At 39.6% G+C, this 26032-nt stretch overlaps 1 protein-coding gene across 1 annotated transcript in view; it reads left to right on the forward strand.

Moving 5' to 3' along the window:
* The window catches only part of LRRC75A (leucine rich repeat containing 75A), a 458606-nt gene extending 433211 nt beyond the window's left edge, over window positions 1–25395 (forward strand). Inside the window, exon 4 of the mRNA XM_089683806.1 lies at window positions 16968–25395. Coding sequence (XP_089539932.1) covers window positions 16968–17487 — 520 coding nt within the window. The 3' untranslated portion in view covers window positions 17488–25395. The remainder of the gene's footprint in view (window positions 1–16967) is intronic.
* Window positions 25396–26032: the final 637 nt, after the last annotated feature.

Here is a 26032-nt window from a genome sequence, read left to right on the forward strand (position 1 = left end):
AAGCCAGAGGACTTAACCAAGCTTTATATTTTACTGAATGAGAGCAGCAGCAGACTGACAAGGTCATTCTGCTCTTCAATTAGCATGTACTTTGTCAACACATGCAGCATGCTTGATTGACTGCCAGTGCTGCCCTCACCATCCCCCAGCCTGAGTGCTGCTTTACAGGATTGTAAGAGACTGATATTATTATTAATATTAATTTACAGTATTTATAAAGCGCCAATAGTTCGCTCAGCGCTGTACATTACAGAGGGGGACAGAACAATACCAATACAATGCAAAACATGAGGGGATTGAGGGCCCTGCTCTTTCAAGCTTACAATCTAGGAGATATCTGATATCTCAAATACAGGTAGTTACACTAATTTAATTTGAAAAAAATACATTTAATGATTTGAAAAAAAAATACAGAGCTGTATTAATTTGTGTCTTTAATATCTGCCTGGAGCTCAGCTTTAGGGAATAGTACCTGTAGGGAATACACTGGTCCCAGAATTAAAACGTGTGCTTGTTTTTTGGCCCTGGGACCAACTTTGCACCAATATCAGGTGCTGAACATACTGATGACACTAAAGTAAAAACAATTTTGACACTTATTTCATTTACAATATCACTGCTCTTGCAAGCCAGGAACTGCAAAATGCTCTGTTCTTTAGCTGCTTCTTTTGATGCTATGTCAGATCTCTCTATTTGTTTCTCTGCCTTTGAAATGGAGCTGAAATAATTACCTGGTCATGATGATCGAGATAAAACTTGTACTGTTACACAGTGAATATACTGTAGCATGTTTTTGTATGACAGTAATATTTTATTATAATGTTGTTTTTAAGCCCATGATTATTTTTGTCATTCCAAAACTTATGTTCTACCATTTTCTTATAATGCTAATGTAGTCATATATCATTAACCATTTCAATACCCGGCAATTTTACACCTTCCTGCCCAGGCCAGTTTTCAGGTTTCAGCGCTCTCACACTTTGAATGACAATTGCGCGGTCATACAACATTGTACCCAAACTAAAATTTTATAATTTTCTTCACACAACTAGAGCTTTCTTTTGGTGGTATTTAATCACCGCTGGGGTTTTTATTTTTTGCTAAATTAACAAAAAAAGACCAAAAATTTTGAAAAAAAAACACATTTTTCTTTGTTTCTGTTATAAAAGTTTACAAATAAATAATTGTTCTTCATAAATTTATGCCAAGATGTATTCTGCTACATGTCTTTGGTGAAAATAACCCAAATTAGGATGTATTTTTTAGTTTGTAGGAAAGTTATAGAGTTCACAAACTATGGTATAGATCTGTAAATTTATCAATCCTGAAGTACTGACAGCCAATCTAATTTCTTGAGGTCCAAGAATGTCAGAACAGTACAGATATCCCCCAAATGACCCCTTTTTGTAAAGTAGACAGTCCGACGTACTTCATAAGAGGAATGGCGAGTTTTTTTAAGTTGTATTTTTTTTGTCATTTTTCGGAAAATTAAAAAATGAAAAAATAATTTTCACTATTTTCTTTTTTACATACTGTCACCAGTGCAGTACAGCATCATCATATAACTGGTATGGCGGTGAACAGGGACACTGACTGGTGACAGTATGGAAAAAAAAAAAATATATATTTTTTTTTTATTATTTTTAATTTTTTATTACATTTTTTTTTTTTAAGATTTTTTTTCATATTTTACTATGACCAAAGTAGTACAATGTTACCATATTAACATTGTACTACTTTGAGGAAGTGATCAGTATTTTTTTTTTTTTAACACAATTTGCTTATAGCAAAGAATTACTTTGCTATAAGCAAGCATTTACCTGAATGACATCGATTCATTCAGGTTTTTTTTTTTGGTTTTTTTTTGTGCTTAGCTGTGATTTGGCCACAGCTAATCACATGACATGCGCATATGACCTGCTTTGACCATTCACAGTTAGACACTAGTTTACAATGGATGGCATGAATGAAGCCATCCATTGTATACAACTGTCATGTGACCTGCTGTGATTGGTCACAGCAGGTCACATGGTACCGGTAACAGGGGCCGGTACTAAGATCTGTCATCGGCCGTGTCCGAGGTACACGGCCGGTGATAGATCGCGCCGCTGCGCGGCTCTGCAATCGCACGAACTGCGCATGTGCGGGAGGATGCCAAATTGCGTACACCACGGAAAACTAATGCATTTTTGCGGCCGCCAAACGGCTATAGGCCGGGCGTCTAATGGTTAAAAAGAGATAGATGTCCTTAGGTTTAGGAATAAAATATTTGACCTTAAAAGGGCATTATTAATCAGAAAAACTGCATATGACCCTCAACCTCACCTTTGGGAGCAATAACACAGGGGTCTTCAAACTTGGAATATTTCCTGGCTTCAGTGAGAGTACACATCACCTTGTTTGGTATTAGCGGGAGGAATATAGCCCCGCTGGTGCCAGTCCCATTGTTATCAATTGGCAGAATAGTCTTGCATCAGTAGGAGGAGAAGTGCCCCAAGGGCCGGATAGAGGCAAGCAAAGGGCTGCAGTTTAGAGACCACGGTAATAAAAATATTTCTGTTATTTTGAATGGATGTACCATAACACACAAAGAAATGCACCTCAACTTTGATAATGCAGATCATCACAATACACAGTGAAGGGAGTTTACTAAAACTGGAGCAGACAGAATCTGGCACAGTAAACCCTTCCTGTTTACTTAAGCTTTGAAAATGAAATATAGATTATAGATCGGTTGCCATGCACAGCTCCTCCAGACTCTGTCTACTCCAGTCTTCATGAATTCCCCTAAGAGTATTCACATCTGTGCAATGTGGTGAGCTACAGGGCAGTTACATTTTATATTTACTATATTTGTGTATTGGAGTGTTGTTCAGAACAAATATATGTAAAGGGGGACTTTAAATGTGGTGTCAAGGAGAGTATCATATAGCCAGTAGAGTATAAAATCTTACTCTTATTACTGTCATATTACAGTACGACAGTGACACATGTTTTAAAAACCCGCCACAGAGAGGGTATCAGTATGAAAATGCACAAAACATATAGATGTGCTCCAAAAAGCTTGACACTTAACAAAAGACCCAAACTATGCTACTAGAAGAAAAAAGGCTGCACACCTAATTGGCTAACCTCAAATAAAGTTTATTGTACAACCACCACCAAATATGACATTGGAGATACAACATACAAATCCAACATCACGAGGGGCACCAACCCCCAGAATAGAGGAGACCCTCCATGTTGGACATCACGTGGAGGGTCTTCTCTATTCCGGGGGTGGTGCCCCTTGTGATGTTGGATTTGTATGTCGTATCTCCAATGTCATATTTGGTGGTTGTTGTACAATAAACCTTATTTGAGGTTAGCCAATTAGGTGTGCAGCCTTTTTCTTTGTTTTTTTGATAGTTGGCTAGGTAGCACCCTTCCAGATATTCTGGTGGCACCTCAATTACATGTTTAGTGATTGCATGTGGACTCCCCAGCTTCCTTGTTTCCCCTTTTTTCCCCCTATTTTTGATATTTCTGTTTTCTCAGGACTGGGCCCTTCTAACCCATATGGGTGTAAGAAATTAGTCATTAATTTCCAAATCCACGTAGAGACAAATTAATAATGTAAAGTGACAAAAATATCTACATAGTATCATGTATACATTATTTTGTGTCCCACTCAAGTGGGCAATTGTAGAAGACATATAGTACATTATTGTGCCATGTATAAATATAATGTCTTAAAGTACATACATTTTCAATAAAACTACACATAGAGCTACTCAATCCAAGCACTGCTGCAAAGAGTGTAAACTGTGAAAATATATACAGCAATTCCATCAGAAATAAGAGTTTCCCTTGCAAAAAAACAATGAAAAGCCTGTGGGGAGGGCATACAAAAGGTAGGGAAGCCACAGTGAAAATCCAAAAAGTATGAACTGACTGATACATTTGGGTTGTTCAACATCACAAAAGGATTCTATGCATGGATATTTTTACCTAGTTCCATTGGTCCAGCTTGGACCAATGTGACTGCATATACCATGTCTGTGGGATCCGTCCACAAGCTGGAAATCACTGTAGTAGACACCACTACTAGTTCTGGATGCCCTACTGCTTACTAGACACAGGAGGTTGCCTCTCAGCATGGACACCATTCAGAGATCTCTTTGCATTTTCTCAATGAATGCAAAGCCTTTCTGGTTGGATGAGTTGGAGCGGCAGGGAGGTGATGTCACAAAATTGAGAAAATGCAAAGCATTTTCTGAATGGTGCCTTTGCCCAACGGTTGACCTTCTGTGTTCACAATGCAGCAGGAAAGCTGCTTGGCACAGGATCTGAAAGCTAATAGGGATCATTGAAGTAGCAGTGTCTACTACAGAGATTTCCAGCTTTGGGAGAGATCCCACAGGTATAATATATGCATAGTTGTTGGACCAATGTAACTGTGTAAAAACATCCATACTTAGGTCTGCTGATAGAAATCATAGCACCCTGTACAGCCTACCTGACAGGGTCCCCGTCCAAACCCCCAAATATCAAAACAATATTTTCACTAAAAATATGCTAAAATCATTATTAGCAGACATAAACACAACATAACTTACAAAATGTCTGCTAAATCTAAAAGATAACACTGTATTAAGTTAATAAACAAGGGTCTGTGTGTGAATGAGGTCTTGAGGCTCATTCACATGGGTGCTGTGGCCTGTATAGTGTTAATCAGTGATTTTTTGGTTGGAGCTGTGTGTAGGCAGGCTATGTTACACTATGTGGATGCAACAGCTGTACGAACACAGCCGCAGGTCCTAATTCGACAGGCATGTGGATGTAAGTGTATGGCCTCAAACACAGTGTGCATATAATTTCCTCAGTCCCTTTCTCTGCAGACTCAGTTGCACTGGACAGTGAATGGACAGAAAGAACTCTGTACAGAGACTGCTGTCCATTCATAGAGTGAAGCACAGTAAACACAGTGTATTATGCTGAAGTTATGAATGAACACAATGAGTGAGTAAGCGGTACTGATCACTCATTGTGTTCATTCAGTCAAGGAAAGGGCTAATATGACATATTTACTGGCCCCTTCCTTCCTCTCTCCATTCTGAAACATCCCCCTGTGTGCCTGCAGCAGCCAGTGGGAGGAAGAGGAGGGAAGCCAGCAATGCCCAGGGGGAGGGGGGGGGGCACACATGGGGACCTGGGCATCAGGAGAAAGAGGATGGTGCACAGGAAGATTTGTGCGGCAGGGGGGCAATTAAAAACCAATTTCCCGTATGGCTCTGTCTGCAGCAACTGAAATCTGGCTGCAGGGAGAGGAGAAAAAGCAGGATTTCAGCTGCTGCAAAGATAGCCATACAGGGAATCTGTTTCAGTGATTCCTCCCCAAACTGCATTGATCACCCTCCCTGCCAACTTCCTATTCCCCTGCTGGTCTGGTACCCCCTTATCATACCTGGATTTCTCCTGTATAGGGTATTGTTTGCCTAGTTTGTTGTTGATGCATGGCTTCTTTTCTAGGTTTTACCATGTTTCTTCAGGGTAGGGGAAGAGCGCCTGCACCTTTTCAAAGTTAGGAAAGTATTTTCTGACCTTCTCATGAGTGTCTATAGTTTCCTCCCAGGCAATCGTGTGTTTGACAGCATTTGCAAATTTCTATTCTGGTGAAAAATCAGTCCTGATTGAATCTTTCATCTTCTTTATCGCAATCTGGGTAAGAAATCTATTCAGATAAACACTTTGCAGAGGATTGCTCCTGGCTAGATGAGCATGGTCTTGTAAGAGATAGCTAGAACTGTGGATATTCCTAAATTGACTATTTAACTGACAAAATCAGCACCTCTCCAGCATCTTTCTCTTTCATTGCTTCAGTGTAGCACGCTTAGTATACTAATTTTTCTGGAAATGCTCTGTTGCCCCATACCCAGCACCTATTATATGATGGATGTCTTGTTGAAGTAGAGCAGTGGTGGTGACATGAGAACCTTGAACGTCGTCTGCAGAAGTGACATTAGCGAGATGAAGACTTTGAACAGCTTCTCAGGGAGCAAATGTGGCAAAAAGAGGATCTGTGTCTCTGGAATCTTCATAGTGATGAAAGTCTGATCTTCTTATAACCCTTTGAAGCTTTTCAGTATATATGACAGACATCAACAATTTGCTGTCTTTTCCAAAATAGAATATTCACTACTTACCTGATCCCTTACCGTATAGCCATCTGGTAGTCTGACTGTGTAGCAATATCCATAGCAAGAAGAGGACAGACTAACAGGCTAAAGAGAGCAACAAAGGCTGCAAAGCAATGTAGAAAGTAATGTATAGCAACAGAGCACCAAAGTGCTAAGAGGATGCTTGCTTGCCACTGCAGAGATTAAGTAGTAGTAAAATATTGGGTTTGCTAAACAATCCCAGCGCTATCATTGGGGGCCCTGAGCCACTTGCCTCCCTGCTGAATTCAGATTTCAAATTTGCAATGGCGTTTAGAGCCTCCAATGGCATTACTCCTGGTTGCATCTGATGGTCCTGGTGCCATTTTAATAAAGGTCATTTAACTGACAGGTCAAATGGCTTTGGTCTCCCACTGATATCACTGCTGGGCTGCAGTCCATCGGTCTCTGTACCATTTTGATCTTTAAACAAATAGGGAGAGTTTGCTAACAGAAGCAAGGGAAAGGAATAGCTGCTTTCCCGCTGCCCTATAGCAGAAATAATGCTACAGGGCGGCAAAGGTACGCAAAAACACTTGTATATATACGTGATTTTGCATCTCCAGGTAGGGGCATGCGCGTGCCCTACCCACACTGCCATTCACGGCCTCAGCTGTCAATCACTTGGTCCCGGCCGGTGATTACTCGCCAGCACCCAGTGATCACCGAGTATTATCGTCGGGGGACAGAACTGTATGTAAACAATACAGTTCTCTCCCCTGTCAGCTCCAGCATGCTGCTTTGTATGGCTATTTATGGGGAAAAAAGGACGTAAATTTAATTTGAGTGCAGCATTGCATGACCGCACAATTGTAAGTTAAAGTAACGCAGTGCCGTAACGCAAAAAATGTCCTGGTCGGGAAGGGGAGTAGCTGGAGGGAAAGTGGATAGAGACTAGGAAATGACAATGGAATGCGCTTACCAGAGGGCAGAACACTGGGGGTACCAAAAAGCTTCATTGTATGTTCCATTGTATACTGTGGAATGTAAATAAATCCTTACTGTTCTACACCCCCTATAAGGCTGCTTTCACACTGATGTGCTGCGGTTTACCTGCACTGTGGGTGCAGCGCAGTGCATCTTTGACTTTGCTGGATTACCTGCACTTTGCCATATACTTCTATTATATTCTGCAGGCGTGGTGCACTTTCTGAAAGCGCACCAAAACATCTGAATTCAGGAGTTTTGGTGCTCTTTCAGAAAGTGAACCAAACCCGCAGGATATAATAGAGGTTTATGGCTAAGCGAAGCAAACCGCAGGAAAGCTGCAGGTACACTGCACTGCATTGGCGATGTGGGTAAACCACAGTGCATCAAAGTGAAGGCAGCCTTATACTATTATGCCGTGTATTGCCTCACACTGACTTGAGGATCTCTTCTTTCCTGCTGCTGGCACCACTCTGGAGACCTCCAGCAGGATAAGAGATGGAGTGCAGTTGGTATCACTCCATGTGGGACAGGAGCCGGCACTACAGAGGAGGCATCAGCTTATGCAGCTCTTGCTCCCTACTACAGCTCCAACTTTACAAGTAGTCCCTCTGCATTGCACTACGTTTGATGCTCTGGGATGGTGGGTCAGCAAGCCCAGACTGCGATCCAAGGAGATTGCTGACCCCAATTTTAGGCACATTCTCCCTTAAGCAGGAATACAGATAACCACAACAGGTTAATAAAAATATGGATTTATCACCCTCCTAGATTAGCGCTAGAAGTGAGCCAAATTTAGCTTTTTGGCTCTGTTGTTAGAGTAGGCAAAACAAAATTATGTCTCTACTTCTGAGTTCTTCAGCTGCAGGCTTACCTGTCTCCCCCTTTCTTTCCAGAATGTTCTGGAAACATGGTGAGTAGGAGAAAGTAGAATCTGAGCTGGCTCTATATACACACTCAGCCAATTCCTGGTCCAGACAAGTCACCACTAGAGCGTTGAGAGAGGTGTACAAGGGCGAGAGAAGGGAGTAGCAGGGTCCTTCGCTGGCAGAAGAATGACCCAGCCTGGAATGCTGTCAAACCTTCCTAGACTTAGGAGATGCCTAAAGAAACCCCACTTGTCTCTATCTCACCAATGAGCAGAAGAGTCATCCTCTTGATGTCGCAGGAACGCCAAAGCAAAGTCCGGAGTGGATCTTTCTGTAATACCTTGTGACATGAATCACAGTGAGTAGGCGCAGAGAATCCCGAGAGAGCAATTGTTGCTTGTGCATGCCTTCTGGATAGAGGGACCGTTCCGTAGTGCCATGGAGGAAGTACCGCTTTGCTGAAAGCTGTTGCTACCTTCTGTGAAGGAAAACTCTGCCTTGTATTGTTCCTTTATTTCAAAATTGTGTCCTCAGCAAGTTCCCTAGTTGTAGGCATCCCAAATCTTTTTTTCTAATCCCTATCCCAGTTCTACCAAAAATAATAAGATTGAGTGAGAATTGATACCCATAGACAGAAATACCTTGTGCCTGGCTACTTGTACACTTAAGGGATCAAATGTAGTGGGACCTATCTGGTATCAATTAATAACATAAATAATACACTTTTCGGCAATGTTCATATGTTATCATTACAGTACAAAGTGTGTAATTAAAGCTACACTTCAAGCAAACTGCTAAATATATAATTAGAATAAAATACACTACCATGATCTGTTTTACCTGCCAAAGGATTTTATAGTGGCCCGTTCAGTCCTGGGGTCTACACAACTTTGGCCTTTATCTACTGCAGGTGTACAGGTTCAGGAGGGCAGTATTTTCAACATGAAACCAAAATCAAGAACATGAGGACATGACCTTAAAGTAACTGGAGGAAAGTTCACAACTAATCTCAGAAAGTACTATTTTACTAAAAGAGTAGTTGATGCTTGGAATAAACTTCCAGCAGAGGTAGTGAGCCAGTCAACCGTAAATGTATTTATTACAGGTACTTATATAGCGCTATCAATTTACGCAGCGCTTTACATATATATTGTACATTCACATCAGTCCCTAACCCTCAAGGGGCGTACAATCTAAGGTCCCTAACTTACAGTCATACATACACATACTAGGGCCAATTTAGACAGGATCCAATTAACCTATCAGCATGTATTTGGAGTGTGGGAGGAAACCGGAGTACCCACAGGAAACCCACACAGGCACAAGGAGAACATGCAAACTCCAGGCAGGTGGTGCCATGGTTGGGATTTGAACCAATGACCCTAGTACTGCCAGACGGAAGTGCTAACCATTTAGCACTGTGCTGCCCAAATAGCTTCAAACATGCTTGGGACAAGCATAGATCTATACTCAAAAAAGTAAAAAAAAATGTAAAAAACCCAAATAAAAAAAAACAAAGACAAAAATAAACACCCCTTCCCCCCCCAAAAAAAAAACACACACCAAAGAAAAATTAAATGGGTAGACTCGATGGACCACTCAGTCTTTTTCTGCCATAACATTTCTATGTTTCTAAAGCTCAGTTGCCTCCAGCTTGTGATTGGACAGTTGAGGAGCAACAGCAGAGCAATGAGAGGCTCACTCCTATCATTATGATGCCTCTTGGCACATGTGCATACAGCATAGCCTGATTGGCTCCTAGGGTTACCTTTCCCTTTCCTAGTCTGAAAGCTGCTGTACAGAAGATTGAATTTGACTGAAATCAACTAATACATAATAAAAATACATTTAGGATTTTGTAATGGACACACATCTGAATTAATTAGTGTTTTTATATCAGCCTAAAATTTAGCTTTAAAAAAATCTAGACTGGTTTTCCTGGTAGTATAAAGGACCGAAGAGCTGTGGTATCTCTGTGTGCTTTCCCTATAATACCCCCATGCTCCCATTCATTCCCATTATTCCAGCTGTGACAATGGAAGTGCCGAAGTAAACTTCTCTTCCAGCTTTCAGTCCACTGATTGTCAATTTCTGTCATTTAAACAGCAGTCACGTATTCCTCGCCTGTCTCTACCTTTTCCTATAAATCCCTATTTACTGACCTCTTTGCTCCCTTGTTCTTCGACTTTTTGTACTAGTAATAATACTGATAAAGGGGTGAGCGACTTGCCCCAAATAGGAAAGCGGCACACTACATTTATCAAAGGATGGAAAGAATGTAATAGGATTAATTTTTATCATCATAATGATAATCATTTATTGTGTTCTTTACTCTCAGTTGGACTCAAAGCCATTAACTATTGTGAAATGCAAGCTGAGCAAAGAAGTAGAAAACAGGCACAGTTCTAATGTGAGCACAACAAAAAGCATGCAATGATTAGGTGTCAGCATGATTAAATGCTTTAGTAAAAAAGAGAATCTTTCAGAATGGTTTAAAGGAGAAATACACAATTCTTATCTCTTCTGCTGCTGCTCTTGTTCAATATGCAGAACAGCCAGCAATAGCCTGATGACGTTTACTATCCCAGGCCTCCATTTCTTGTTTTTGAAGTAGAAATCCAGTCCAATTTGAGTACTATGTAGTCTTACATACACGTATATGAATTTTTTTTAATGGTGGCAATACAGACTTTGATAAGTGATTGATTTATTTTCTGATCTAAATAATGAATCTATATAGTTGACAATCTATTTGATCGATATGCCACATATGGGAAGTGCATTTCGATTGATAAGTTAAATTGTTATTAAACTCACAACAGTAAAATGAGTCTGTATATGCAGTAAAGCATGCTTGTTATACTCACTGTGGAAGGGGTTAATCATCAGCATTGTGTAAAAAGGATGTTTGATCCTGTCTTCTCTGATCCTCCCCTTCTTCCACATTCCCCATTTCATCTCCTGATAGAACACAGCCTTAGGTACACTCTGCACATGCTCAGTTTGGTGTGTACTGCTAGAGAGTTTTTCTTATCTTTTTCTTGGGAGAGTGCATGTGATCAGCACAGAGCCAATCAGCACTGTCCAGACAGAGGGTCAGGGGTTATGCAATTTCACAGGGCAGTGAGAGGAAAATGAAAACTCCTCCTACAAGCTTTGACCAGTGCTCAGCTGGACACTGATACTACTACACAATACTGCTCTAAACTGCTGATGAGAAAAGGTATTTAGCAGTTTATATTTCCTAAAATAATTGCATTTCCATGTTTTGTGTACTGTGGGGGACCAGATATAGTGAATGCAGGATCCTGGGTTTAGTAACACTTTAAGATCGTAATTTAAAAATGTAGGTTATTGATTGTTTCTGTTTCCACCATGTAATCTAAAATTTTCACTGATCGAGATATGATCGTATTTATAAATCGATGATAAACAATATTTTCCACCTTGGCCAATCGACTCAGTTTGATCGAATCTAACAGTAACTGAATCTAAATTGATCAGAAGAGACGTTATGGCTATTACATTTTTGGCAGATTTGATTGTTCTGATCAAATTGCAGATTGATTAGAAAAAAAAGTCAAAGCAAGCATGGCCACTATAACATAAAGTATGTAAAGCCAAAAACTTTTTTTTTTTGCTAGTTTTGGATAAAAAAATAAAATGTTCTGCCTGGTTTATACTGCCATCAGGGCTGGTTCACTCAGGGAATAGCACAGGAATGCGTTGTGTGTTCCTGTGCAATTCACATGCAGGTTTTTGTGCTTTGATTTCAGCCCATTCATTTTCGATGGGCTGAAATCGCACTGCACCACACCGCAGCAGAAGTAGTGCATGCACTACTTTTGGAAACACACTGTAACCGGATTGCATGGTACTTTTGTACCATGTGATCTGGTGCAGGCAAACGCACTGCACTTGTGCCCTGTGATGGGGTGTGAACTTTGCACTGACACCCGCTGCAGATCGCACAGGAGACGCGGGAAACCACATTCTAGTGTGAACGGGCCCTCAGGGGCTCCACTAGAATAATTTGCCTTCCTTCCTGGCCCACTGACAAGAAGTAAAGAAAATTGGCAACAGGGATAGGAATAGATATGTGACAGGGGTCGCCCCTGCTGTACTTAAAAAAAAAAACTTTTTTTTTTTTTTTGCTTGGTTAGATTTTTTCTCATTTTCATTTCTCTCATTTTATATCTAATTTTTATAGTAAAAACCTGCCAGGGCTTCTAATCCCTTCCCCACGCTTTCCAAAACTCAGAAAAAAAGTTTTGGCTGAACTTCCACTTGTAGTGTAAATATTTTGCATTAATGCTGTGCTCATTACATAGACAGCTTCTTCTTTCTGACTTCACAGTGCTGGATTGTTGCTCTCTTAGCAGAAGAATATAATTCCCTCCATGGAAGGTTTATCCTCTTATCTCACAAGTCAGTTAGCAGTGGTGACAACTGTACTGTTTGCTGTACTGACATTCACCACAGACTTCAGTCTATAAGAACTGTCCTAGAAATATGGGAACAGCAAACACTTAAAGATGAAGTTTAATCAGCTTATATTTTGCCTTCCGTGGTTCCTCCCTCCCCACCCCAAGAACACGCTAATGATGTTTTTATATAAAATCTTTGCATTTTCATACTATACTATATCAGGACATCCTCCATCCAGGACATTAGGTGGTCTCTTTCTGACTTGCTGCCACTTCTAATTCATAACGTGAGAATCTCACAGTATGCAGTAAAATAAGTATCAGTACAGAAGAGTAGTTTTTATACAACTGTGCAAGACTGAAGGTAAGGCTGGAGTTCAGCTTGAACTGCACTATCATTGCTCAAAAAGTTAGTTAAAATGTTAAAGCTGAACTCCAACCTTACCTTCAGACTTCCACAGTTGTACTGCCTCCTCATCTGTACTAAATGGCTTGCTCGGATATAACTGCACACTGTGAGTTTCTCCCTGTGTTCATTACAAGCTGCAGCAAGTCATGAATGTCCTGGCTCAATTTTTGGCTGGAGCACATCCAGCATCATCCAGACCTTTCCCAACCCAGCCTTACAGCCCCTGTCTAGAATGATGATGAGAAGGGACAAGAGAAGGAAGATTAAAGGAGAAGTAGAGTCAAAGCTCATTTGGCTGTACTTCTCCTGTGGATTACAGGGGTACAGTTTATTCTGCACTCCTGTGAACTGTTTTCAGCAGACAGCGGGCTGAAGCCCACTGATGACTAGCATCACAGAGCCGGTCCAGGCTGGGATAAGATTCCGACAATATGGTCAGTATGCACCCTGAAACCTGGGCAGCCTCTCTGCGATCTGCTAAGAGCCTGAGCCAGCCGATTCGCCTCCTCCACAGCTTCAGTGAGCGCAGGGGAATGTGGGACAGAGCAGGCAGAGGTGACTGACAGTCACCAGCTCTCTACTCACTGAGAACTGAGTGATCAACGGTCTTTAATCACTCAATTCTCAGTCTTAGTGCCGGCGGGGGATAGATGCAGCATCGCACCAATGCTGCATCCACCTAAGGAAGTATGATTTCTAAAAAAAAAAAAAATGTTTTTCTTTTAAACCTCAGCTTTAAAAATGATTGTAAAGGTTCACATTATTTTGAAAAAAAAAATAATATTCATATTATACTTACCTGCTCTCTGCAGTGGTTTTGCACAGAGCAGCCCCGATCTTCCTCTTTTTGGGACCCTCGCCAGGGCTGTTCCCTACTCCCCCCTTTACCTGCCCCCTGATGAGTGCCCCCATAGCAAGCCGTTTGCTCTGGGGTCACTTGTGCCTGTGCTGGGTTGAGATCAGACTCAGGTAAGTATGAGGGAAGGGAAGGCAGCTGGAAGGGGAGCAGCACACTGAAGGTTTTTTTACCTTAAGGGCCAGTTCACACCACAAAAACACACTCTCAATGCATTCCGGATACAGTTCATGCCACACTCCGTTCTGGTGCGTTTTTGTATGTGTTTTGCTGTGTTTCAGTATAGTTCTGTGCAGAAAAAAATGCAGCATGTTCTACTTTTTTTCTGCACCAGAAACTGCCTGGAACTGACTGCACTGGTGTGAACTAGGGTCATTTGAATACATGGAAAACACTGTGCATGCATTTTTGAAACAAAATGCACTGGACTGCATCTGGTGTGAACTAGCCCTAATGCAGAGAATGCTTTAAGGTACAAACAACACCTTCAGGCTTTAGAACCACTTTAATGCCAATTCCCTGCAAAAGAATAGCCACCTCTTTGGTGGCTCCTGTTTCTGTCTTCATTCAAGCACTACAGCCTTTGTCAGACTGTAAATCATTTGACATGTCTGGGAGTATCACATGGCTATGTCCCCTGCTGTGGTTCCATTCTCTGACCCCCTGCATCTCTACAGGAGATGGGAAATCTTTCAAGCAGTTTTTTGTATTATTATAATAATAGTAAGGTTTTGTCTTGGCTTTTATTTGAGCATTTTTAAAATTCAGATTTTATTTTTTATTTTCTCTTGAATGGTTATCATTTTTCTTACAATGTAATTGATTTGGGAGCAGGTGGCATTTTATCTGTACTTGAAATTATATCTTTACTGCTAACCCTTCCGTTATGGATCAAAGCAGCTTAGCTGTAACCCGACAGGATTATAGCTTCCCCTCTGCACTTCTGTTAGTGTTCCTTATTTTAATGCACTTTCTCTGGCGTACACATAATCTCCTTAGGCCCATCATAGATTTCTGGCTCACTGTAAAATACTGCAATAATGCTAATGATAAAGATAGCATGGCTTTAGTACAATATAGTGCATATGGAAGAGAAAAAAAATCTTTTGTAGTTAGTGATCAAATATTAACATTGCAAGTCACAGAATCATTGACAAACATAGCAATTTCGGTAATATTTGCACACTTATGCAGAGTGGAGTAAATGGCTCTATAATATTAGACAGTGCAATAAGTGGTTCTGGAGGTAAACTCCTCATTTTTGAATTTGTGATGGACCTGTAAATTCCTTCTGTTTCAATAAGACTCTACAGTGTTTCCCACTAATTGCATGGGAGGATTTTTGGTTCATTTTAGCCCAACTCATTATAATGTGTTGAGTAAGATCTACATGATACTGGGGCCTAGCGTTAACATATGCCAGCTGTATAAAAAATAAATCCTACTGCCCTTTCGACACTTGCTGTCCTATGTTTGTATGTTCCATCCCCAGCAGTCAATTGATCCTGTCTTTTTGAATACTCTTGTTCATGGTATGGTATCTGCGTGATTGCAACCACTGTACTCTCTTGTATTACACCTAGGGCTTTTTTTCAACTGGAACCTGGTGGAACTCAGTTCCACCACCTCTGGCTCAGGCCCTCTACTCCCTGCTCACTACTATCACATTCAAACACAGGAGTCCGGCATCTGTGTTTATAAATGACAGCATGTTTCCCAAAGCTTCCACTGAGTACATGTTGGGGACAAGGGAGGTGTCAGATGTTAGGATGCTCATACTCCCACTGGATGATCTCCCTACAAGTGAGAAAGGCAGAGCCATCTACAGTGTTTGGGAGGTACTAGAGCTGGCTGGGTGCTTTAGCTTAATACAGCAACAAAAGTAAGATATGCGGAAATGGTGGAGATGGTGGAGCTTTTAAGGGGGGGAATGGGGACAGTCGAGAGGGGGGTGGGGGGGTGGTTGCATGCAGAGGTTAGAGCTGAAGAGGGGTGAAAGTGAGATGTAGATGGGGAATGCAGAAGTAAGCAGCTGTGGAAGAAGGCTGAACTCTGCACTCTGTGTGTAGAGCACCCCTGAACTCTGCACTCTGTATGTAGCGCACCCCTGAACTCTGCACTCTGTACGCAGTGCAACACTGAACTCTGTAGGTAGCGCAACCCGAACTCTGAACGTAGCTCACCCCTGAACTCTGCACTCTGTACGCAGTGCAACACTGAACTCTGTAGGTAGCGCAACCTGAACTCTGAACGTAGCTCACCCCTGAACTCTGCACTCTGTGTAACCCCCCTCTCCCCTCCCCCCAAACTCTGCACTGTGTATGTAATGCACTCCTGGTATTTGTTGCCCCTTGAAGACCCTCCCACTGTTAGTGAAGCTTGACTACACCCATTATATCATGTGGTTTGGATGGGGGGTGTTGGTGTAGGGGGGGTATTGGTTGAGTTCCTGCACCTATTTCTTGAGAAAAAAAAGCCCTGATTACACCTATTAAACATTCAATAAGAAACTAAGGCCTAGCAACTCACTTATTGATGTGGGTTTATAGGCATTTTTAATGTAATTTCGTAAGTTGAATCATTTTTGAAACACTGAGAGCCATTCATGAAAACATCACTGTTATTTCATAAATCATTTTTTGACATACATTAAAACCTAAGCTTTGTGCTGTTGCTCTGACTGAAGGATAAATAGCATAAAATACCAGATATCTTACCCCAAAGGTTCATTTTTAGAACCATTAAGAACAATTTATGAAAGCATCACCGTTATTTCATCATAAATCATTTTTTCAACATAAATTAAAACCTAGGCTATGTTCTGTTGCTCTGACTGAAGGATAAATAGCAGCATAAAACACCAGATATCTCACCCCACAGGGTTTTCTTCAGAAAAAATGCATAACTGAAAGTATTAACAATCCTCCCACAAACCGATGGCTTAAATCGGGAATCCCCCATCCACCCATGTCTCCATTCTTTATTTTGCTGATAAATCACTTTGAAAAACACCCCCTAGTATTTCTATTTGCCATTTCCAGGAGGAATTCAAGTAAAAAGAAAACTATTTCAGGTTACTGCTTACACATAATTAACATATCTAAATGCTCCCTCTAACATTTCAAAAATAAGTTTACTTTCATGTTAAGGTGTTTGACATATGTTTCCAGCACTTATATACATATTAAATAGATGAAGAAATGAGATACCGTTTACATGTAACTTTGTGAAGTTTAATGTGTATTTTGTTTATTTAATATTCTGTTTTTGTTTTTTCTACAGTTTAAAAGCAATTTTGGCTGGAAAACCTAATGAAGGCACTATAGATTTGTCTGGAATCTCCCTTACTATGAAGGATCTGGAACGGGTGATGCTTTATCTTCAGCACAAGTCAGAAGAAATAGAGAATGTGGAACTCTGCTTTACCGAATTAACAGATGAAATGTTTGTACATCTCATGCCTGTCCTTAGTGCCCTTCCTCACCTCACCACTCTGGCCCTTAATGGAAACCGTTTGACAAAAGCCATCCTGAGGGAAATTACAGAAGCGTTAAAGGACTGCAAAAAGTTTCCCTGCATGACTTGGATTGACCTAGGCAATAACGTTGACATCTTCTCACTGCCGCAACCTTTTTTAGTTAGCCTCAAAAAGCGTTGTCCAAAACAGGGCAATTTGCCAACCATTTTAGAATTTGGAGAAGGACAATTAAGTGACCTAGAAAATCAAGATAATTCAGCAGAAAACCAAGATGAGCGGGTTACCAGTGGTTCTGATGATAATATTACTCATCCAGAAAGCTAACTAAGATACTTCCTAATGTAAAATTACTTGGTAACCTGCTTAATACAGTACTTAGGAGATGGGTTGTGAATTAAGATCTTTATTAAGCTCTAAGTTGACTGGAGCCAATCTTATAAAATAACTACTTTGACATCTCCACCAAAATCCAATGATGACATTGTCACCTTCTTTATCTGCTTTACCAATGCAATGGTGTTTCAGCTTCTGCCTATCTAAAACAATTTTCTATTTACCAAAAATATCTCTGGAACAGTTTATCCATTATGTTATAATTCCAGTAAATCACGTTTATATACATTTCTAGACATCTAAACAAATTGATCATAAATCATTAGAGGTGTTCTTGACTTGTAATTTAGTTCTAGAGTGAATGCTAAATCTCACATAAAATAATATAAATAACAAATTAAATTTAAATTATCACTTGCATTGAAACTTCACAAAAGAAAGAAGTGGATACATGTTGATGTGTTTGTAGCTTATTAATTGCACTCACTTCCTTGTCCTCAGTTCACAGATCTTCTAGTCCTCGAGTACCTAATCTCTGCGTAAGCCCTGTGATCTCCGTGTAGTATTTGTTGGATCTAATACTGAGAATAACTGCAGAGCAGGAGGAAGTGTCCAGACATTCTAGTTCTATCCATATTAGCTAGTCTACTTGTTTTTTTTTCTGTTAGCCTGAAGGTTCTTAGCAGTGCAGACATTTTAAAGAAATATTCAAAAGCACATTACAGTAATTACAGCTGATTTGAAATAAAACTGGAAAGAAAAGTAATATAATCAGTGTATCATAACAAAAATGTTGAATGTGCAACCCTACATAACTCAAAACATAAAGTACCTCTCATTGAATGTTGGTTCACCCTAAACTTACATTTCAGTTATGGTAGAATGTTGGTAGGCTGAATCATGCATAACTTCTTACCCGACTACATCAATGAGCTTGTTCTACTAAAATTCTAATTCACTCTGTCAGGGAATCACTCTTATCTTGCACTAGAAAAGCTGTCAGTGCTTCTTCTGTAGTTTTCTGTAATGAGAAATACATTAAATAACAGACAGAATGGGATATCCTTGTAATGGCTACAATACAGATGGCTGCCACAGTCTCTGTGTGAAATAAACCAGTGAGTGATCCAATGTGCCAATATCTACCTAAAGGTGAATGGAGTGAAAGCTTAAACTATTTGTAGGACATTATGAGGCAGAAATGTAGAGGAAAATGGTATTTCCTTTTAAGAATGGAGATAGATAAGTGTGTTTTTGTATATTACAGCTCATTGTCCTCTCCAGTGATCCAATACAAGCAGGTTCAGAGATCTGTGGGCTGTACTTCCATCTCCCCATAGTCCTTTTAGGAGCATGACACTTTAGTAGATGAAGGTATAGATCAATACTCAAGGAGTCTAGGTTAGGACTGCTATTTGGGGGATTATAGGTGAGCATTGTTTGCACACTAGACCCATATTTCCCAGGTCCACTAATCCCTCTAGTTGCTGAAGCTGATAGAGTGAACTAAGGCAACCACGGGGGGCTGGGGGGTGGTGGGGAGCGGGTGAAATCGTCCCTGCTGGTAGAACATTGTGATTATTGCTAGCTGCTAGGGAAAATCGCATGTAAAATCTGGCAGGCTAGTTGTACCCAGGTTGATCGATGGATCAACTTGGGTACATTCAGCCTGGCCATACATGGTTCGAATCTCACCTGGTTCCTGCTGAACCGTCTATGGTCAGCATTAGACTCAAATGATAACATAAACCTCGGTTAACAGTCCTCCTGGGCTGGATAAAATAAAGAACAATGCAGGGGTTAAAATACTTGAAAAACCTTTTCAGGGAAAAAAATACCTTTGCTGCTACAATGTTAATTAGCAAATGGCACTCAGCTGTGTTCCTCCTGAAGGCACTACAGCAGTAAACGTTATTCCTCTCACCTGAAAATATACAGATTAAAATAACAAAACTTTGCTACAAATTTTCAAAAATATGTATCTGATTATTATTTTTTTTTTTTGCTATTTATATAAACATACAATAGCTATAAAAATTCTTAAAAGTAGAAGCAAACCCTTTTACTACAATATGTTTATTTTTAACTTGTTAATGATATTTCAAAGTCATTTTCAATATGTTTACCCATCCTGAAAAATGGCATGCAGCAGTTGCTGGAGTACATGTAGACAGAATGGGGTTTATTCACGAAAGCTGGAGAGTGCAAAATCAGACTTACTTCTACATAGAAACCTATCAGCTTCCAGGTTTTATTGCCAAAGCTTAATTGAGCAAGCTGAGGTTAGAAGTTGATTGGTTTCTTTGCAGAAGTGAGCCTGATTTTGCACTCTCTAGCTTTAGTAAATAACCCCCAGTGAGTCTACATGAGATCAGCAGTGCTGAAATGCAACAAAAGATTTTAAAAAATGGCTGAAATTTAGTTAGGGTTTACATCTATTATATAAACAAAAGTGGACCAAACAACATCTATTTTTACATGGGAATTTAAATAAAATATGTATTTCAGTATTACAGAATTGGGAGTCACGTGTAGAACCTGATAACCATTTTAACACCTGCAGCTGCCAGTATTGATAATATATTAATGCACATTTTATTAAATTAAAAAAAAACCTTTAGTGTCTTTGAGCAAAAATAGTATATGTCACTCTCTAGAATATTTTCTGCAGTTTTATAGATTCAAGATTTAGAGTACACTAGAGTCAAAGCTTTCTTGAAGCTGAAGGTGGTTTGGTATCAGTAAATTACAGTAATATCAGTACTGATGAAGACAATGGATAGACACATAATGGCCTTATTAGATCTTTCATGAAAATAGAGGAAATCCTATAACTTAATTACTTCCTTTTCTTACACAAATGCAACATTACAGACCTTCTGTACCCCAGCATGGAAATTTTTTTTTTATTCCTAACTGCCCTCTTATAATGTGGCCTTGACATTCCCTACTCAGGGATCATAACCTTTATCATGTCTTTTGCTGGATCTATATCAATATGGAAAATCCAGATTGGATCCACTCAAAATCATGACAGATTTCCCCTTAAAACTGTTGTTCTTACAATAGGCAACATATGGTATGGGGGCTTGTGTAGATGGGCTTGGTTTTCCTGCTCTTGATTTGCATTTGATACACAATTTAATCGCAGATCTGCAGATTTCTATTTACTTGAATGGCGTAGTAGCCTATAGTAGTTGACCGCATCAAACTAAGTCTGGTTCTATAAGTTTAAAGGTGTTTTATCACTTGCATGATTGTAAAAACACCTTCAACATGACCACTAGCTTTGCTTTGATCTAAATAAATGAAACACTTCACAGGCATTACATTTGTGCAAGACTGTTCTGAGGCTGCATTTGATCTACTTTGCTTTTCTTTGGATGGAGCAGGTCCTACTGAGATCCATTCTTGTTGCTTCAAATGCAAAATGCAGATGAAACACAGCCCCTGATCATGAACCTGCACTAGAATTAGCTGGTGAAACTGATTATATGACTGAACTACATTTAGAACAAACACTTACATGTAAGCTGTGGTGCAAAATGAGAAACAAAGCCTATCATCACAAACCTTTTGAGTGCCTGGACCTCATGTGAAGGGAGGTACAGCATGTTTTGATTGAACATAGCAATCAATCAATCAATCAATCAGATGCTTGCTTTAAGGATAGGTTCACAAAAGTTTGCATGATACAGTGCAGCTTTTTTACAGTGCAGGCTAGAGACAGTTCACACAGCAGTGCAAATCACATTTCAGAGCATCTCATTACTTAATGTTTTTTTTTTATTAACTTTATTTGAAGTGTCATATAGTGAGACTTCAATGTCACTGTACACCAGCATAGTGTGTCGTATTGCTATGTGGTGACATGCAGTGCCTTTAAGTGCAGTCCAGTGCTGCATTTTTCTGCATTGCACCACATCACAACAGCACTTTGGTGTCAACAGGGCACATAGAAAACAATAGCAGTGATCTGCATTTATCCAGTATAAAAAAAAAAAACACAGGTCACCGTAGATAATGTGAGTGAGTCCTAACAAAGAATTCCAATCAGAGCAAAAACTACCAATAAACTGTACAAATTTTCTGCCAGCAATGTTTTTTTTCTAAATGTAAAGTAAACATAGCAAATGTTTAAACTGAGAAAAAGTACCATTTTAAGAAAAAATAATATGGTCATTTTGAATTTGATGGCAGCAACACATCTAAAAATAGTTGGGACAGGGTAATGAAAAGCTGGCAAAGTACATGGCACTAACCAGGAAGAGCTGGAGAAACATCTGGAAAATTATTAGATTAATTGGCAAGACGTCAGTAACATGACTGGGTATAAAAAGAGCATCTTGGCAAGTCATAGTGTCTCAGAAGTAAAGATGGGCAGAGGTTCACCAATTTTTGAAAAGCTGTGTCAAAAAAACGTTGAACACTATTCAAAATAATGTTCCTCAATGTAAAATTGCAAAGACTTTTAATATACCAGTATTCACAGTAGATAATATCATCAAAAGATTCCGAGGATCTGGAGGAATCTCTCTTCGCAGGGGACAAGGCTGAAACACAATATTGGATGCCTGTGATCTTCGGGCTGTCAGGCAGCACTTCATTAAAAACAGGCATGAATCTGTGATGGACATCACTGCATGGGCTGTGAACACAGTTCACCGTGCCATCCAAAAATCCAAGGTAAAGCTCTATCGTGCAAAGAAGAAGCCACGTCTGCACACTGCCATTTTCTCTGGGTCAAAGCTCATTCAAAATGGTCTGTTGCAAAGTGGAAAACTGTTCTGTCATTAGACAAATCAAAATGTGACATGCATTTTGGCAACTATGGGTGCTGCATCCTCCAGACTACTAAGCAAAGGGACCTTTTGGCTTGTTATCAGCGTTCACTTCAAAAGCCTGCATCTCTAATGGTATGGGGGTGTATTAGTGTATATGGAATTGACAACTTGCACATCTAGGAAGCCACCAGCAATGCTAAAAGATATATCCTGGATTTAAAGCAGCGTATGCGCTCATCCAGACTTCTTTTTGAGGGAAGACCTTGCATATTTCAACAGGACAATGCGATACCACATACTGCATCTATAACTACAGTATGGCTTTGTAGTAGAAGAATCTGGCTGCCTAAGTGACCTGCCTGCAGTCAAGACCTTACACCAATTGAATGTATGAAATTAAAAATATGACAAAGAAAACCCAGGACTGTTGAGCAGTTAGACTCCTATATCAGGCAAGAAGGGGACAACATTCCTCTTCTAATATTCCATCAACTGGTCTCCTCAGTTCCCAGACGGTTACAGAGTGTTTTGAAAAGAAGAGGGGATGCTATACCATAGTAAACATGACCCTATCCTAGCTTTTTTGAATGTGCTTCTGCCATCAATTTCAAAATGACATTTTTTCTTAAAATGGTGCATTTTTTTAGTTTAAACATTTGATATGTTTTCTTCTATTGTGAATAAAATATGGCTTTCTGAGATTTGCAAAGAATTCTGCTTTTATATAGATTTTACACAGTATCCCACCTTTTTTGGAATTGGGATTTTATGTGCAGCTTAGTGTACAATTCCAGCATCTGCCAGGCACAGGAATTTAATTAACTCCCGTGTGCATATGTGGGGAGTTGCTTCATCCCAGGGCAGGATGTCAAGATGGGCGATGATATGGGACTTTGTAGAAAAGTGAGAAAGATGTCAGTGGCAGCAACAAAGTAATAAAGGACATTGCAGTGTTGGAAGAGTCCCTCTGGCAGGTAACGCTGTGATGATGTGCAAATAAACTGTGCATACTTGCACGTTATGCCAAAAACCCTGGGTATGGGCAGTGGAGTTTAATCTGCTTTAACCCTCCACTCACTGCATTTACTCAGTTTTTTTGGAATGACTAAGTCATGCCAATAGCAGCAGCTGGTCAGCCTATATAAACTAATGATGGGCTGACAGATGCCACTGTTGTTCATCTTTAGCCACACGCGGCGCATTTACCTGTGGATGTCCAAGTCTTGACACAGCTGACCAAGCATGTGAAGGGAGGGCTTTGGGACACTGTTTGGACAATGATGAGGCACCAGCACTGTCATCTAGGGGAGGGGAAGTGAATCCCATACTGCCCCATGCCTGGAAATGCCAGAATTTTTTTTCTCCCTAGGGCCCGGGGAGTGGGGGGCCAAAAGGAAAGGTGAATATATTGCTTCTAATCTAGATGAAAGTTATGGAAACCTTTTGCTTTACCCTACTTGGATAAATAAGAGGTTACTTTAGGTGACAGTGTTGAATGTAACCAAAGTAGGATTTATGCATGTATGGGGGGGAATGATCACTGTTGGACTTCTTGGCCACTAAACACGGAACCAGACATTTTTAGAAGCATGCACCTTTTCCTGTTAAAGGCACAGAATGTTATGGGGAAATATTTTTTTAAAAAGCTCATACAAAAAATGATACTGTATATAATCAACTATTTATAACTGCATTTGTGCTTTTTCTGCAAATAATTTTTTTCTGAATTTCCCAGGTTAACCCATATAATAACTGGATACTAATATTTATAGGTAAAGTTGATCCAGGGAATATCCAATTGCCTCTTGGGGGATCAGGATGGCTTTTTTCCCCTGCTGGAGTGAATTGGATCATCCTTTTTTTCGTTTTTTTTTTTTGTCTTCCTCTGGAACAGCTGTGGGTATGGGAATGTACATACAGCAGGATTATATAATGTTTTTTCCTTTTGCTTGGTTTACCTGGATGGACTTGTGTTTTTTTTCAACAAGACTATGTAAACATTCAGATATAACAAGTGATCAGTATTAATTAGAACTGTTTCACTGTTAGCACTGGTCTCTAAGGAAAGAGTAGTGATAAGGAGAAGTAGGGATCGGAGAGAGATATTCTGTGGGCCGAAGTGATGAGAAGACATTATTACCCAACTTGACTAGATTTCATACCCCCTTCACCATTAGGCATTCAATAAAAGGAGCACAAGAGCTATTAATATCTGTCACAAATATGTAAGTAAACATACTCATACCTTTACAGAAATGAAGGTATGGGACTAAATGCTATGCACGTTACTCCACTATTCTATTTAATCTGCCATTCCAGGCTACAAATCTTAGTTGTTCATCTTTGGGAATACTGCAAAGCAACATGTGATAACCACAAGGCTACTTTAATTTCCAATATCTTTTCAATTACTGATCAGTTTCTGAAATGATGATTTTACATATTTATCAGTGAATGTCTTCAGAAGCTCATTTATATGAGCCAACTTGTAAACTTGTATTTACTGGCATTAATGATGTTCTGCATCCTAAGATGTCTACAGGTAGGCCATACCTGTATAGCTGTTTACATGTTTTACTGCAGAAAATAAAATGATTTTTAGGAGAATTTACTATTAACATATAGAAATAAGTGATATTTTTGTGACTGTGCCTTTTTCTGCATGGAGAAAAATCTAAACATATGCCCGGGCAATGAGTTTACTATGAATTTTATCTTTGTATCCTGGATGTAACAGGGCTACGCATAGATATTAATGTTTGCTATATGTCTATACTACAGGTCTCATCTATCACCAGATTTTATAAATATTATATATGTAAATATATAAGAAATGAAAGTTTTTATTCAGTTGCACAGTTTTAGGTATTTTTAACTTGTATAACTCTGGCTAAAAGTAAAACTATAAAAAAAAAAAATTATTAATATAAAAATAAAACAAATTGCTACCTAGACATAGAGTTCTGTTCCATTTTGCAGATTAGACAAACTCAGTTGAGAATGTGTTTCAGTTTTCTAGTGAAACTGCGGAGGCAACTTTCCAAGAATTTTATGACAACTATGAGGTGTTTTATAATTTATATTTAATAAATAATCTTTATTTGTCACTATTAAACTGTCTTAAGAGTCGACAGCACATTTTGAGTGTTATGCACATTATGCTCCCTCTTTATCAGGGCTTATATTTATTGTGCAAGAGAAGTCTGGACAGATGGTTAATCCTGGGTTTTAACTCTTTGTAAACTAAAGTTAGAAGTTCACTCAGCTAAGTTGTCTGGCAGTAACAGTTAACTGAGCCTTCCCATCCTTTTACTCCCTATAAGCTGGTTTTCCTTGGACCCTGTCAAGGTCTCCAGTGGACAGCTGCCATACTATAAGTACCACTGACTCTTTTTGAACCGCTACCAAACTGGAGTCCAACACTCCACTGCTCAAATCCCAAAACGTATTAGATTTTATTTTTTTACTGATCTCATAAAAACAAACCCCAGTTTATAATGGGTATTATACCTTTCCTTTTCATTGCTGTGCTGAATAAGCCCATTTATGCACTGAATTTGAATGTTACAATTGAAACCACTTTTGAATGTTTTCAGTGATATTTGACAACCTTATCCCCATGACCTTGTCTCATAGTAATATCTGATTTTATTTCATGCTTTGTGTGACAAGACCACAGTATCTCTTAATTGGCTTTATAGCACAACCTTCTTTATAAAGTCAGGACTGGGGTAAGCTGTTCAAAAATGGCT

Source organism: Staurois parvus, unplaced genomic scaffold, assembly GCF_062004578.1.
Source record: "Staurois parvus isolate SC_StPar_1 unplaced genomic scaffold, SC_StPar_1.0 ptg000321l, whole genome shotgun sequence".
In the NCBI taxonomy this organism is placed as follows: Eukaryota; Metazoa; Chordata; class Amphibia; order Anura; family Ranidae; genus Staurois; species Staurois parvus.